Raw genomic sequence first — 14632 nt, 5'->3', positions numbered from 1 at the left:
ACTTTTGCAATCAACGGCATCTATTGTACTTTGTATAAACCTGAGCTTTTGTATTCTCCACTGAAAAGCATCCCTGCCATCAAGATGTGTACTGAGGATGCTTTTGTTTGTTAGCTGTGCTAAGATGGGAAAGGTGTGTCAGGCATATCTCTTAAATTATAGGTATTTAAAATAATTCAGTATTTATTTCTTGACATTATAAACATGTGACCCATGTGTCTGTAAATTACAGCAAACTGAAATAAAATTTCATAAAACGTGGCTGTACTGATGCCAGTCATTTGAATGTTAGAAATTTTATAATTACTATCGAAGATCCATGAAGAATTTCTTCTTTTATTTTATCATTGTTCAGAGTGGCACAGTGTTATTATTTACCCAGCAGCATCTTTCTCAGCTCTTTATCACTTCTTTCTTGTATTCCTTTTGATTACATGGTAGTTTCTTGCTTTTGGCTTGAAAAGTCTGTAGAGGTGTTTCTAGCTGGACTCCACAAATCCCATTGAGAATGGAGTTCATCACACTTCACCCCTGGTGTATGGAATTTGCAAGTCCTGTAAATCTCACCTGCACTCAGGAGCTGGAAGGAACCTATATGGTATAATTTGAAGATATGTGTTTGAGATAATTTGGATTGTTTGTCCTTCAGAGGTGCCTCTCTCCCATTTCAGGACCTGCAGGAGTAGCTGAAGTGACTAATAAATGGCCTAGGAACCTCAAACTGATAAAAGATTTTACAGGCTTTCTAATTACTGTGACAATAAATTTATAGTTGCAAAAGGTAGAAAGATATTACTGGATTATTTCAGATGATTTCTTCGCTGATCACATAAACACAAGTGCATTTTCCATCGGGAGGTGAAACTACAAAAATTTAACATTTTTTAAATGGTTGGTATTTGAAACCAGAGTTCTGATGCTGTTGACTCAGCTGTTTTGCAGCTTGATTTAAGGACAAAATGAAAACAGACTTCTGTCTGTCAGGTGTTGAGAAAATCCATTTTGAGCATACTGTGTTATTGTGAAGGTTACCCAGAAGGAGCGCTTTTTTATGTTTACAACAGCCTCATGACAAAATTGGTTTTGCTGTTACTTTTACAGTTCATAAATTATGTTTAAACCCATATTTTTTGCAACTGTTAAATCCATGTAGGATTATCTCCAGCAGAAAGGAAAGAGTGAAGAAATAGAATGTTTTTTCCTTTATTTCCCAAAGCATTTCCTGTAATTCCATGATCTCTAACCATTTCTTTTTCCTCTTCTCTCCTGTGCTATTTGTTTTTCAGTAACTGATGATTTCAGCTGTTTAGCTGAGTGGGAGGTGTGTGTCATAGGAGACATGCCTGTAACACTAACTAATTTAAAAAGGTCGAGCTGGGCCACCCCTGAAAGCAAATTCCTGTCTTTCACAGGCTTGTGCTCCATTCACATCAGAAATATAGTACTGACCTGCTCAGAAGGAAAAAAAAATTAACCTGTTTGGGTAAAAGAAAATGTTATATATCTGTGTAGAGAGTATAAAATGGAATTTTATATCACAGTCTCCTTTGTTTGGAAGGACAGACAGGCAAGCTTTTCATGTGTGTATTTTGCTTTTAAACAGGTTCAGCTGAATCCCTTAATCCCAGGCATCAGAGCACGATTTCACCTGCAGATCTGCATGGAATGTGGTATCCTACTGTCAGAAGGACTCTAGTGTGTCTCTCCAAACTGTACAGATGTATTGATGTATGCAAAAATTTCTTTATCTAATTTTTAAGGTGAAGTTATAAAGTGTGTAGAGCACCAGGTCTAAATATTTTAATACAGACTAGGAATGGACAATTACTGGCCTCTAACCTCTTGGTCTTTCTGCTGCTATCTTTATGTAAAACAAGTGAACTGACAAATTTAGGTCATCATTTCCAAGACAGTTTTATATTTTTAGAATTAGAAAAATAGCACTGATTTGTACATCTATTGCTTTTGCTGTTACAGAAATAATTTAGTGTCTGATGTTCAAGATACTGCGCTCACCAAAGCTGAGGATTGAAGAAAAAATAGAAAGTTCTGGGTCAATTACAAGGAATGATTCTATTGCTGAAATTACTGGATGAATGTTTTTGTGTGATGTCTCTGGTCTTAAAAATGGTGACTGTACTGCTTCTACATTTTAAAAATGTTTTGAACTTTTTTTGGTGGCACATCTCTTTATGTTCCAAAATGTAGGAACACATTTCCAAAGTTTAAGACACTGGAAAGCTTCATGTCCAGCAGAAACAAAAGCAATGTTTACTTAACACATATTATAAGGCTTTCCCATTAGAATCTGTTTTGTGTTGCTCATTAACAGCATATAAGGCTGATAAGTCTCTGAGGAAACGAATGCAAGCGTTTTTGCTTTTCTGCATGTGTTGTATCTTTATTAGACACATGTAATGGATTTCAAAATATCTTTGATGGGTGTTACCTGAAACTCCTACCAAGATGCCAGTGCTTAAAAAGAAGCCAGAAAATACTAATACTTTATTGCTTAAAATATCAATCCCACTAAAAGAGATGACTATTTGCCCTTGTTTTCAGCTAGACCATTGTAAATGAGGTGATTTCTGCGTTGTTTACAGTGTGTCTGCACAGAGTTAATTTAGTTTTCCCCTGAGACACTGTAGCAGAACCCCTTGCCTGCACCCTATAGATAGGGAATACGTGAATGAAGTGGTGCTGGCAAGTCTGGGGCAGTCAGGGCTCTGTTGCAGTGCTGGTGGGAGCCACCTGTGTTCCTATGGCTGGCTCAGCCGTAGGGTCATCTTGCTGCCACTTAAGCACTTGCACCGTGTCCCCTGGGCCATGGCAGCTGTCATGTTTGTTTGCTAAGCTGTCACAAATGTGAGGTAATTTGAGTCTGCCTGAGGTTAGCTCACTTGAATGATCCCATGTCTGTTGCAGATGTAGCTTGCACGCATAGGTAATTGCCCTGACACAGGAAGAAGTGTCTGGTCAGGTTACCCAGTACACACCATTCATGCTGTTGGCTCTGAATGTGTGAGGTGTCACTGACCATGTCACTACCCAGGTGCCAATTCAGAGCTGCAGGGTGAGCCGGGGAGGCTCGTGTGGATACCTGCATCCAGCCTGAGTGGTTGTAGCAAGCTTTTGTATGTGAATGCTCCATCCTGTGTCACTGCACTTAGCCAACATGCTTGTAGCTGGTTAATCTGGAGTTTTATAAGCTGGTAAACACATTGTTCACAAAGTGCAACTCTTAAAATTCTGACTAAGCTTTGCTAACACCTCTTGGTCTTTTTTTTCCTTTTCCTCTTCCCTGCAGAGGGCAGTGTTTCAGGGATTATCACAAGAGGCCTTATCTGCCTGCATCCAGTCGCTGCTGGGAGCTGCTGATTCCATCAGCAAAAACAAGGTCAGAATCTGTGCTTTGGGTATGTTTTTCACAGCCCCCAGCCCCTTGTATATCTAAAGTCATGAAGCAGTGGTTCAGAATTCTGTTAAAATCTTAGTCAAAGCATGTTGCTCTGCCCCCAGAGACTTGATGAATTTGCCAGTTCTTAGTTATGGTTAATGTATTGCAGGGCAAAGATAATGACTCACATGGTAGTCTGTCTGAAAAGGTGGAATACAGATTGTAGCAATCGTGTTTACAGGCTGCTCTAACTCATGGGAATTCAGTGAAGTGATGCCTAAAGGGAAATTTCAGCTAGAGGACTTTGTATTTATTTTTACTGCCTGTTACTCTTTTCTCTTTTTCTCTGCCTCCATTGTTTGAATTTTTAAAAATCTTTCTAATTTATGTTCACTGGGAAGAAGTTTTAAGTATTCTCTGCTCAGAACTGTATGATATCAAAAGGTTTGATCTGATGTATTGCTCAGAATTCAATGCAGATTCATCAAGTTATTTAAACTTTATCTATGTTTAAGTAGTTGGAGTAAACTTTCTTTTTCCTGTCACAGTTCCTTTAAATCCTGTAGTAATTTGCAAATTCCTAACAACCAGGAAGTGAATTAGAAAAGTCTTAGTAGGCTAAAATTGTTGGATTTTTATAAGCAGTAAATATTTAGTAATGAAAAAGGTTTTAGTTCTGATTGGAAATGAGCTGTTTTAAAGTGTCTCTTTTGAGTGTCCTTTAAAAAATCTGTTAAACATAGCATCTTTAAAAAGAAATGCAGACTACACTTCCCTTTAGCTTGAGCAGATAACTATTTCAGTGTAACTGATTTCAGAATTTTGCAATTAAATATTAATTCCAGCACTGTGTACCTGGTCAGCATTGATTTAAAAGTATTGCAGAGAATGAAACTCATCCTGCAATGAACCCTAAATAGGTTGCCCCAGAACTAGGATCTCTACCACTTTGTTCTTGATGCATTTTAATTTAATGTTATCTGGTGAAATGATGCATATAAGAATAAAAAAAAAAAAAAAAGCCAAACCCAAAAAACTCGAGAAGCCCTTTCCACTGCTCATTTTTAGTGAAATTTCTATTTGTTGAAACTGCAGACCTAAATCTGATTTCTTCTTTTCTGTTTTATTTAACATTATATCAAGGAAAAATCCTCCAGCTTGCAAAAGCAAATTTGAATTCTAGAGTCCTTCTCCTTTTACCTCAATGAGCCATGAACTTTAAAGATTAAAACCAGCACACGATATAAAGCATGTAGTTAAAATAACAAACAGTGCAAAATGGATTGTTCAGATGGAGTGAACTTGGCCTTCTTTTACTCTTTGTGTCTTTGCTCTACTGTTTTGAAATTAACTAAGCTTTGTGTTTAATGACATGAGAAAAATGTGTTGTAAGACCTGTGCAGAACAGCAGAGTTAATAAAAATTATTTACAGGAACACTGACTTTTTTTAGTCATTGTAATGATGAAAACAAATTTAGAACCTCATGTTTTTCAACTATAAATTATATGAATTACATCAAATAATTCCTCTCTCAGAAGAAGAATAAATTTGTATCTTTCAAACAGTGGATACCTTTACTTAATGAGGACATTTAGTAATATGGCTGTGTAATCTAATTCTTCTAAGAAATGGGAATAAAGTATCCCATTAAAGTTGAAGTAATGCTTCTGTAGTGCAGTGTATTAGGCATAGTACAGAAGTGGGATTTGTTGATCCCAGAGTAGTTAATCACACTACAGACTAATGGAAAAAGCTTGTTAACTAATAAAAGTGGAAACGTTGAAACTTTGCTCCTCATTTAATTGTTTGGGTATTTTTTTTTTGCATGTAATGCATGTTCTTTCTCTTGTGCTGTAGACCCAGGTCGATGGACAGCTTTTCTTAATAAAACACCTTCTGATTCTTCGTGAACAAATTGCTCCTTTCCACACTGATTTCACCATTAAGGAAATTTCCCTGGACCTTAAGAAAACTAGAGGTACTAAACAGCTGCTGGCTACAGAATGGGATGGGATTGTCCTCCCTTTGTGCCAGCAAAAGTTTTGGGTTTATTTTATGTTCACTTGCAATGACCTGTATGCTTTTTCTAATCTCTTGCTTTGTTCCTAGCTTTTCTGAAAAAAACCAAAACCATTCTCCTACTGTGGGCAATTCAAAATGCATCTAATAAATCCTTTATTTTTGTATGAAATGCGTTTGCCTGCTTTCACTGCTGACCTAACTCATTTATCCAGTCTTTTTTAAGAACAGCTAAGTAATCTACATTTCTATTGCACAGGATTGTCTTTCTTCTTTTCTGGCCTGTTATAGGAATATCTTCCTTTACTGCTGCTTAGCAGGTGAATTTAACAATACCTAGTCAGCTTAGCTAGAGCAAATTAAGATTTCCTGGACCTTTTTATGAGGTTTTTGTTTTGAGAAGGATTTCTTATTTTGCAAGTTCAATAAACAGCATCAGTATTATGGTATTATGTAGCAAGTATGTCTCTTGTAGGAAAACAGAAGTATTGGCCATGGTCATGGTTTTTGAAATTGTACTATTGTTCCCTTATAACATTCAGGAAAAAAAACTCTCAGTACAAAATTGAACTGTCATGCACTTTCCAAGTTGTAAGGATAATGGGAAAAATTATTGGAAGCATGTCAAATTTCCCTCCTTCCATTCCAGAAGAGAAAGCTGAAGAAATAACTTATCTTTCCTGCTAATATGCTGCAGTCTTAACTCTGAAGCAAGCATTTCTTACACTAACCATTTCACTTGTTGCATTTGAACATCAATGAAACCTCCTACCTGTTGAGTGGTTTCTAGTTGACTGGAGGTTAAAGGGCAAATACATCCTTTTGGTGTCTTATCCTGGCTGACACACAAGTTTGTTCTCCATATTCATTTAATGGAATAAATTTTTGTGCCAGCCAGTGCTTTGCAGGTGGTAGTGGTAAGTAATGGAAAACACTTCCTTTGTATTGGGTCGTGGTGGTAGCGGTGTTGAAAAGATGTATGTTGTGCTTAATTCTTACTGTGGTGCAGCATAGGCCAGTAGGGCTCTTATATTTGGGATGAGTTGTAGAAGAAAAGTAATATGGCTAATAGTTTTACTGTCAAACTTTTTTTCTGGCCAAACTTCCTGCACACAGGTTTAAGATTTAATTTGGTGTTTACAGATGAAGTGATACTGCTTACTGTAAAAGTCATGCATTTGCCCAATTTCTTTAAAGTAGTATAATGTTAAGGTTCGTGTAACTGAAATACTTGGTGGGAAAAAGGACTAGCTCATAGTCTTCTAATCAAGAATTTGTGAAATATTTGGAATTTCTCAAATTCTTGGTAAAAAAAGCAGAGAACAAAAAATAATCTTGCCTGTGTTCACCTTTCACTGCATAGGAGTGCAGATTCTTAGTTCAGTGCAAAATCTGCAAGCCTATATATTTGGTATTCTCTCTTTATTTAATGCCTCAGAAAACACTTCTTTTACTCTCATGTCTTTTTTCCCTCCTCCTGTTTTATACAGAGTGCAGAATTCCTTTTGAAATGAAAAAAAAAAGCAGATCAATGTGTTGGATGATAAATGGCTGACAGTAGGGTAAAAAGCTATACTGCAACTAATAATTTTCTTTTTCCCAATTTGACTAGATTTCAGCATGACAGTATCCTATTGAGACTATAGGTGTAATTTCAGTATCTTGTGTTAATTACAGACATTGTTGCTTTTCCTTCTTGAGACTTATGTGTAGAGAACATAAACATGAAAGTTTATCAACCTTGATGCTTTGCTGTTTAGTCCTAACTAAAACAGCTAAGCACAGAAGAAAAAAGTGCCAATTAAGTTATTTAATGTAACTGTAGTTGGTTTTCCCAGGCAATGTGTGCAAAATTTTGCATATTGTTTATAAATGCCTAAATAGCTTACGTAAAAGTCTTCCAGTTGTGGATTACAGGAACAAGAAGAGGAGAGCTCACATAATTTTCATGCTTATAGCACTGCAGTTGATATCAACATCTTGTTAGTTTCTTGTAACGTATTTATCTGTTTAGACTGTGTGACTGTTAGCTACAGGTGTACCATAGATGCCATTGAAAAGTAATGAATTAAACTTTGTGTGCTTCTGTGCATGTGAATTTGTGCATCCAGTCTGAGCAGTGCTAGAGTCATTAATGTTGTAGTCATAATCATTCATGCTGGGCCATTTTTTATGCGTAAATGAGTGATTAGATTTTGTAGTTCCTGGAGCTGAGTGGCATTGACTTACAATGTGAGTGACTTTCTGATTCACAGATGCAGCATTTAAAATCCTGAATCCTAAGGCAGTTTCAAGATTTTTTAGACTGAACAGCAACAATGCCTTGATACAGTTCTTACTGGAGGTAATGCAGAGTCTTATTGCATTAAGAAGAATTGGGTCATTTAAGTGTGTGGTGATCTCTGGCAAGTAAAAAGAAGAGAATTGTTCTCTTGTTCAAGGGTACTCCAGAAATCAGAGAACATTATATTGACTCCAAGAAAGATGTAGATCGTCATCTGAAATCAGCTTGTGAGCAGTTTATTCAGCAGCAAACCAAACAGTTTATAGACCAGCTGGAGGAGTTCATGACAAAGGTACAAATGTGTTGTATGTTTGTTAACCTAACTGAAGTACTGGTAGGATAAGGGAATTGGTATTTAAATTGAGTATATGACGATCTGCTAGAGCTGTGTGATTAGCTGAAGATTGTGTGCTTTCCTTTATGTTACAACAGCAGTTTTCCAGGCATTTTTAAGATTAATGGGTTAAAGGAACATGTCATAGTTTGTTTTTACAAGCAGCCCTTGTGTTCTTTGATCAAGAAGCTTTAATTTTTCCTTGAATTGTAACAGGTGTGTGAAGGTTGGCAGGAGCTTTTCTTTTTGCAGGAACTACTTTGATTGCATTTGTAAGCCTTCAAAAACAGTCTTGGGTCATGTGTGTTCTTGAAGGAGGTCTTAGAGTATTAGCTGTCTTGTCACAATACATTTCTTTCTAGAACCTGCTCTAGAGGTCAGGATTTCTAGTGAGAAAACCTCTCAACAGGATCTATTCTTATTAGATCCTGAGAATAAGTGACATGACCTCTCAGAAACTGGGGCTGCAGCATTGCATGGACTGCAGATATCTCAGCTGCTGATTTTTTGAAAATTTAGAAGATTACAGTATGAAATTTACTCATGCCTGTCATGCTGGGGTAGGGGTCAGTGGCATGCCTAAAACACAGATGGGTAACTGGTGAGATTGGTAGATTGTCTGAGTGATCTCAGTGATTCTTGGGGAATCCGGGGAGTTTGACTAAGCTGCTTAAGGATAAGTCTCTTTTGAGGTTTTGTATCCTTAGGTGCCTAAGCATCTTTGTAAATTTAATCCCATTTTGAATTTTACTTTCAAGAATTGATCACTGTTGTAATTTTGAATTGCATTTTTGTCAAGCTGCTTCTCCTGTGTGTTGTTAAGTCAGGTCATGGAAGAGACAGAGCAGTGGAGATTCTGTACACTGTGGTATCTTAAGAGAGTTCTGCAATTTTTGCTTGGTCATTTTATTGTGAACTCAATTGAAAGAAACATCATTTTGTTGATTTTACTTGTTTTAGGTAGCTGCTTTAAAAACAATGGCCACTCAAGGAGGTCCCAATTACAGCCTTTCACAGCAACCTTGGGCACAACCAGGTATTTACTTTGGTTTATATTAATGTAATATTAGGAATCTGAAGAGGTGGTCAGAATAACTTCAACTGAAAGACTGTGATTGATTTTGAAAAATTCTACATAAAACAACTGTCTACTTTTTTCTTGCAAATCCTGGCTTACATTTGAGCCTATGTGTCTTAAGCCAGCTCTAAAAACCTGACAAACTTCAGAATATGTGTTTAATTGGTGCAGTAGGTGAATGCCTTGAGTATTTCTCAAGCTGTGATTGTTCCTGCATGTAAACAGCATTTCTGCAACTGCATACAGAATGTGCTTAAAGGAATTCATTAATTACATAGTGATAAAGCTTTTACTTTTGTAGGAAAGAATGAATCCTCATTGAAGCCCTTCTTGTCTGTACTTTTGGTATTTACTTTGTTTTCAGTTTTACTGTTCCCATGCAAAAATGGAATCTGGGTTTGTTTCCCTCTTTTTTAAAAATTCAATTGTGAGCACTTCATAGGAACATTTGGAGCAGTTTTAGATGCTCCTTGGTTGTTTTGCTCTTCACTTTACAGAATTGTGCTTCTGGATTAAAAAATCTGATTATTCCAAATCATACGCTGGAACCTTCTGTTGCATCATATTCTTAAGATGCAAAGCCAGCCATGTTCATACATAATTCAGTGCTGCTCCATGGGTCATACACTCTCAAGGGCTAACTCGAGGTTCTACTTAATATCTCTCACTTCTTCAGGAGTATTTTTAATGTTTATGTGGAGATAATTATGTGTGTAGAAGCAGATCGAAGCAGAGCTTCTGCTGTTTCCTGGAGTCATTTGTCTGGGAAGTGGGACTAGGCAGAAAATGTAGATGTGGCAGAAGTTGAGGGGGTTAAAAACCCACATAGGATTTTAATTTCAGTACTTTAAAACTACAAAATGTATTTTCCCCCTGGCCTTTAGGCAATGATCTTGTAAAATCATTAAAATTCCTAGCAATAAAGAAAGAAGGTTTTGTCTGACAGAGGAATCCTGTCTGGTTAATTCAAAATCCACATTTCTGCGCAGCCTTTCCTCTCACAGACATGGCCTATAACCAGTAAGGAGGATTTTTAATATTCTGTTCTCTTTGCTAGCACTGTTTCCCAGCAGTTGCTTTTCCAGATAAGTTTTCTGGGAGGGAGCCTATGTAGAACTTAGTTTCTATTGGAGGCCTGTGATTTCAGAAACCTCAGGAGGATGTGGTAGCTTTCAGAAATGGGATGGGTGCATTTTCTGCAGGGAAATGAAGCAGTGTCTAGCAGGCTGTGGTCCTGTGATGGGTTTGACACTGCACAGCCCAGCGCCCCCTCTCTCCCTTCCACTCAAACCTCTGGTAATGATCCGCCCCAGGAGAGTGGAGGTGATTTTCTGGAGTATAGGTTTCAGCAAGCAGAACTCCATTTTAGCCTGTTACACATATTTTCTCTTACTTTCAGCAAAGATCAATGATCTGGTCTCTTCCACTTACAAGACAATAAAAACCAAGTTGCCATCAACTTTACGAAGCATGTCCTTATACTTGTCCAATAAAGATACAGAATTAATTCTGTTCAAGCCAGTCAGGGTGAGTATTGCTGCCATGTTTTCCTGTAGATGTTTCATGGTGATATCTTTAACTTAAAAAAGCCAAATCCAAACAGCTGTACTGTTCTCGCTTGTACTATGCAACACATGGATATTACAGGGAAGTAACTGCTGCTCTTTATTGTGTACATGTTCCACCTGGCACCAAATGAGCTGCCATAAGGAAAATCAACTCTGTCCCACACCAACCAGTTGATTTTGGTCAGTTATGCATGGGCAAGAGCACCAGAGGCAGAGAGGGTGATACAGATTCAGTGGAAAACCTGCTGTAAACAACCAGGAGAGCCAAGCTTGAGTTTTAAGCTTCCAGGTTAAGTTTTTAGGACTCAGTGTTTCACTTTAGGACATCTAAGCTGAAGTTTTTATCTCATGACTAATGTGGATTCCTGTAGCTGTTTTGGGGCTTGTTTTAGAAAAAAGTTCTTGAAGCTTGACTGTTTCCCCCTACCTGGTCACTTCAGTAGCTATTCCATGTACATTGTGTTTGTTTCGGTTTAAAATGGGTGTTGTGTTTTTTAATATTGATTTTTTTCTTCATTCCTTTAAAAGAATAACATTCAGCAAATGTTCCAGAAACTCCATGCTCTGTTAAAAGAAGAATTTAGTAATGAAGACCTCCAGATCATAGCTTGTCCTTCAATGGAACAGGTATATATTGAAGCTCCCTGTTTTATCAGTTGCTCTTTCATGTGACTGGCTTTTATAAACATAGATTTTTTTAATATTTTGTATTTCCAGTGTTCAGAATCATTATTTATTTCTTATCCCCCTTAATCCTGGATGATTAAACTTTGGGTTTTATCTAATCTTATGACTCTCAGCTAGGAGGGGACTTTGTTTGGTAGGTTTTTTAATGAATGTCTAATAGATTTTCTTAAACCAAGGTGGTGATTGATGTTGCTGGGGATTGAGTTTTACAGCATTGTAGAAGAATCTTGCCATTTCCTGGCATTGGCTTCTTGGAAAGGTATCAAAGCCAGTGAATATACCTTAAAAAAACCTGTGCATTTGAAGGCATTATTTCTTTTGACAAATACAAAAAGCAGCAGCTTTTACATTTAGGAAGCATGAGAATGAATTACTAGAGTGCATTTAAAGTGGATTGTAGTGAGAAAATGTGCAGATGCTTATGGAAGTGTAACCCTACATGGTCTGTAGTCTCAGAGATAATTTGGATTAAGAATTGCCTCTTATTAGGATTCTCTGTCAGAAACCAAGTAGGCTTTTAAAAATGTCACTTTGACCTTAGTAGTCTTAGGGAGTGTAGGTAGCATCTTGATTATCACAGGATGGTTTAAACAGGTAATCTAGTTTGTGGATTAGTGGATGTTGCCTGCAGTACATGTGGCCACAGGAATGTGTGATAACTGTCCTGGAGCACTGTCCTGGAGTGGGAGTGATGCATCATAAGGAGGTGAGGTTATCTTGGAGGAGATGGCTTCCTCTCATTATTTACCTAATGAACCTTAGGATCACTTATCCTACAAGCTGAAGTGTGTGGGAATCCGTATTGTAATCTATGGGAAACAAGTACTGTGAAGGATCCCAAGTGTGTTTCAGATATTTGAGGTGAATGGTAATATTTTATGTCAGTGTTTTTTGGAATTTCTTGACAACACATGAAGTTATCTTAGGAAGTTTATCACAGTAGTTTGTGACTGCTGAAATGTGTGGTCAGCATGGTCATCAGTTGCATTTTAAAAAGCCTGTGAGTAGGCATTTGACTGGAAATTTTGGCTGTTGTTTTGTAACTGTCTTCTGATTAATGTGCTTCCTAGGAATCCTGTTTAAAGGTTAAAATATGACACATTAGTTCTAAAACTTGGCTACTCTGTCTAATGTAGGGTTTCATTTTGTCTTTCAGGTGAACTTACTGTTGTCGATGTCCAAGTAGCCCAACAGTGAGGCTGCTTAGAATAAGCTTCAGCCAAATACCAGGGAGTGAAGGGAATGCAGAGACATTTGCTTGAATTAAATGAAGGATCCCACTGTGTAGTCCAGTCTGCATCAAAACTATCTGGCTGCTTAACCCTGTTTTAGGGAAAACACCCAAAATGAACAGGTTTGTTGATTTGGTAAAGGTTTTCCTGTTCACTGGCTTGAGCAGTGGGCAGAAGAAAATGAAACAAAAACCCCTTTACTAATCACTCTCTTGGAAGCTCAATTACTGCCTTTTCCAGATATTTTCAAAATTGAAAATTTTTTTGTTTGTTTTTTTAGCATAAAAACCATTCTTGCTTTCCTTTAATGAGTTGATATATGCAATGGAAAGTCACACTTTCAAATAGATGCTGGAAATATAGTGCAGGGAATCAAATGAGAGCAGCAATAGATATTCGTGAGACTTGGGAGATGACCATATTGGTATGACAATTTGACTTAAGCAGGCATGAGTTTTTCTCTAACTTTCCTGAAAATCCTGGTAATCCACCACATGCTTGAAAGTAATTCAGAGGTTCTTGCTTGGAAAACCTTAATTTCCCACATGTGAAGTGTTTCTTGAAACACTGGATGGGCTGTCTTTCTTACACTCTTGTGACTGGGAGCTGTGAGGTCTGACCTGAAGTATACTCTAGCCTTTCTCCATGTGAAGAGTCTCAGATCCTTGGGATTTGCAATGGAAAGCTGTGCAACATAATTGCTGCTGGTTCTGAGTGAACTGCATGTTTTCAGATGCTTTTTACAGCAGTGCTTAGAGTTGAGGTTTTCAGCAATATAATTTTAGGGCGGAGTTGTTTTTTTTGCCTTTCTCGAGATAAGATGGTGGTGTCACGTTGTGCGTGGAGAAAGTGCTAATCAGGGGTGTGGGGATGCCTGAAACTGATGTGCAAGGCTGTCAAATCTGCATTGTAAAGAGGATAAGTACTTGGTAACTGGTAAACAGTGCACGCTGTTGAGTGAGCATTAATTGGACATTAGTGTGGAAAGCTGGATGCTAAATGCCTGGCCCTTAATGAAATGAACACTTCAGGGTCTCTCAGTGTGTAAATCTTCTTTGTGCAGCACTGCAGAATGAAAATGTATTGGGTGATGTGACAGATCTTTAACTTATTTATAAAGCCTGTTCTGTACATTTGAATATGAAGAAATTTCCTTGCACATTAGTGATATTTTGATTTAATAATTTTCCTGATATAAATAACAAGGCTGGAGTATAAGAAGGTAGGACTGAAAGCTACCACAAGGGGTGTTACAGCAGTGGTGCTGAAATACACAAATGGTACTCATAGGACCTTACATGACTCCTTAAAAACTAAGTAAAGGAACTGAAAAGGAGAAAAACTTATCCTCTCCCTTTACTTATGTAGAAACACAGGCTGTAAAATAATGTCCAGGGCATTGTAATATATGTATATTTGTTTTTTATACGGTTTTTCAGAAGGACTGCATGGTCACTGTACAGAGTTATGACTAACTTAATACAGACATTGTACAGAAGAGTTGTGAAGGGTAAACCATGACAGTAGTTGCTCTTGTGCTTGGGATCTTTTTCTCTCTTAGAGTACCCAGAGAGCTCTAGGACAGCTGGTGGAAGGATTAGAAGAGCAATCCGTTTATACAGCCTGTTTGCTAAATGAACATTTGTTTAAACATGTACAGTTCCAGATATTTACGTTTACAAATAGTGTAAATAGTTTCAAAAGATTAATTTAAGATGCTTTATATTATCTGACTAGAAACTTGCTGTTTTTAATTTTTTTAAATAAAAATGTTGCCTCCTATTTTGGTCCAAGAGTAAAGCTTTATTCTGTATCCTGAGACTTGTCTGTCAAGATAACTGCAATACAGAGACAATAAACATCCTAATAAGCACAGTTTGTGCATTGCTGAGAAGTGTTCTTTTTTTAGCAGTAAGAGAATTGAATTTATTTGGGACAAATATACCTGAGTGCTGAATGTACAGCTAATTGTTAAATTAATGCCTCTTTATGGTTATAATAAAAGTAAATTTGTATTTTCTTTACTGATAA

At 37.2% G+C, this 14632-nt stretch overlaps 1 protein-coding gene across 1 annotated transcript in view; it reads left to right on the top strand.

The window, feature by feature from the left end:
* COG3 (component of oligomeric golgi complex 3) overlaps window positions 1–14632 on the top strand; it is a 30846-nt gene extending 16214 nt beyond the window's left edge. The window contains 9 exon segments of the mRNA XM_068182198.1: window positions 1604–1728; window positions 3308–3397; window positions 5257–5377; window positions 7674–7762; window positions 7860–7994; window positions 8997–9072; window positions 10514–10641; window positions 11211–11309; window positions 12526–14632. Coding sequence (XP_068038299.1) covers window positions 1604–1728; window positions 3308–3397; window positions 5257–5377; window positions 7674–7762; window positions 7860–7994; window positions 8997–9072; window positions 10514–10641; window positions 11211–11309; window positions 12526–12555 — 893 coding nt within the window. The 3' untranslated portion in view covers window positions 12556–14632.

The sequence above is a fragment of the Anomalospiza imberbis genome, chromosome 2 (assembly GCF_031753505.1).
Source record: "Anomalospiza imberbis isolate Cuckoo-Finch-1a 21T00152 chromosome 2, ASM3175350v1, whole genome shotgun sequence".
NCBI classification, from domain to species: domain Eukaryota; kingdom Metazoa; phylum Chordata; class Aves; order Passeriformes; family Viduidae; genus Anomalospiza; species Anomalospiza imberbis.
Note: the sequence above shows the minus strand (reverse complement) of the source record. Positions and strands in the feature narration are given on the sequence as shown.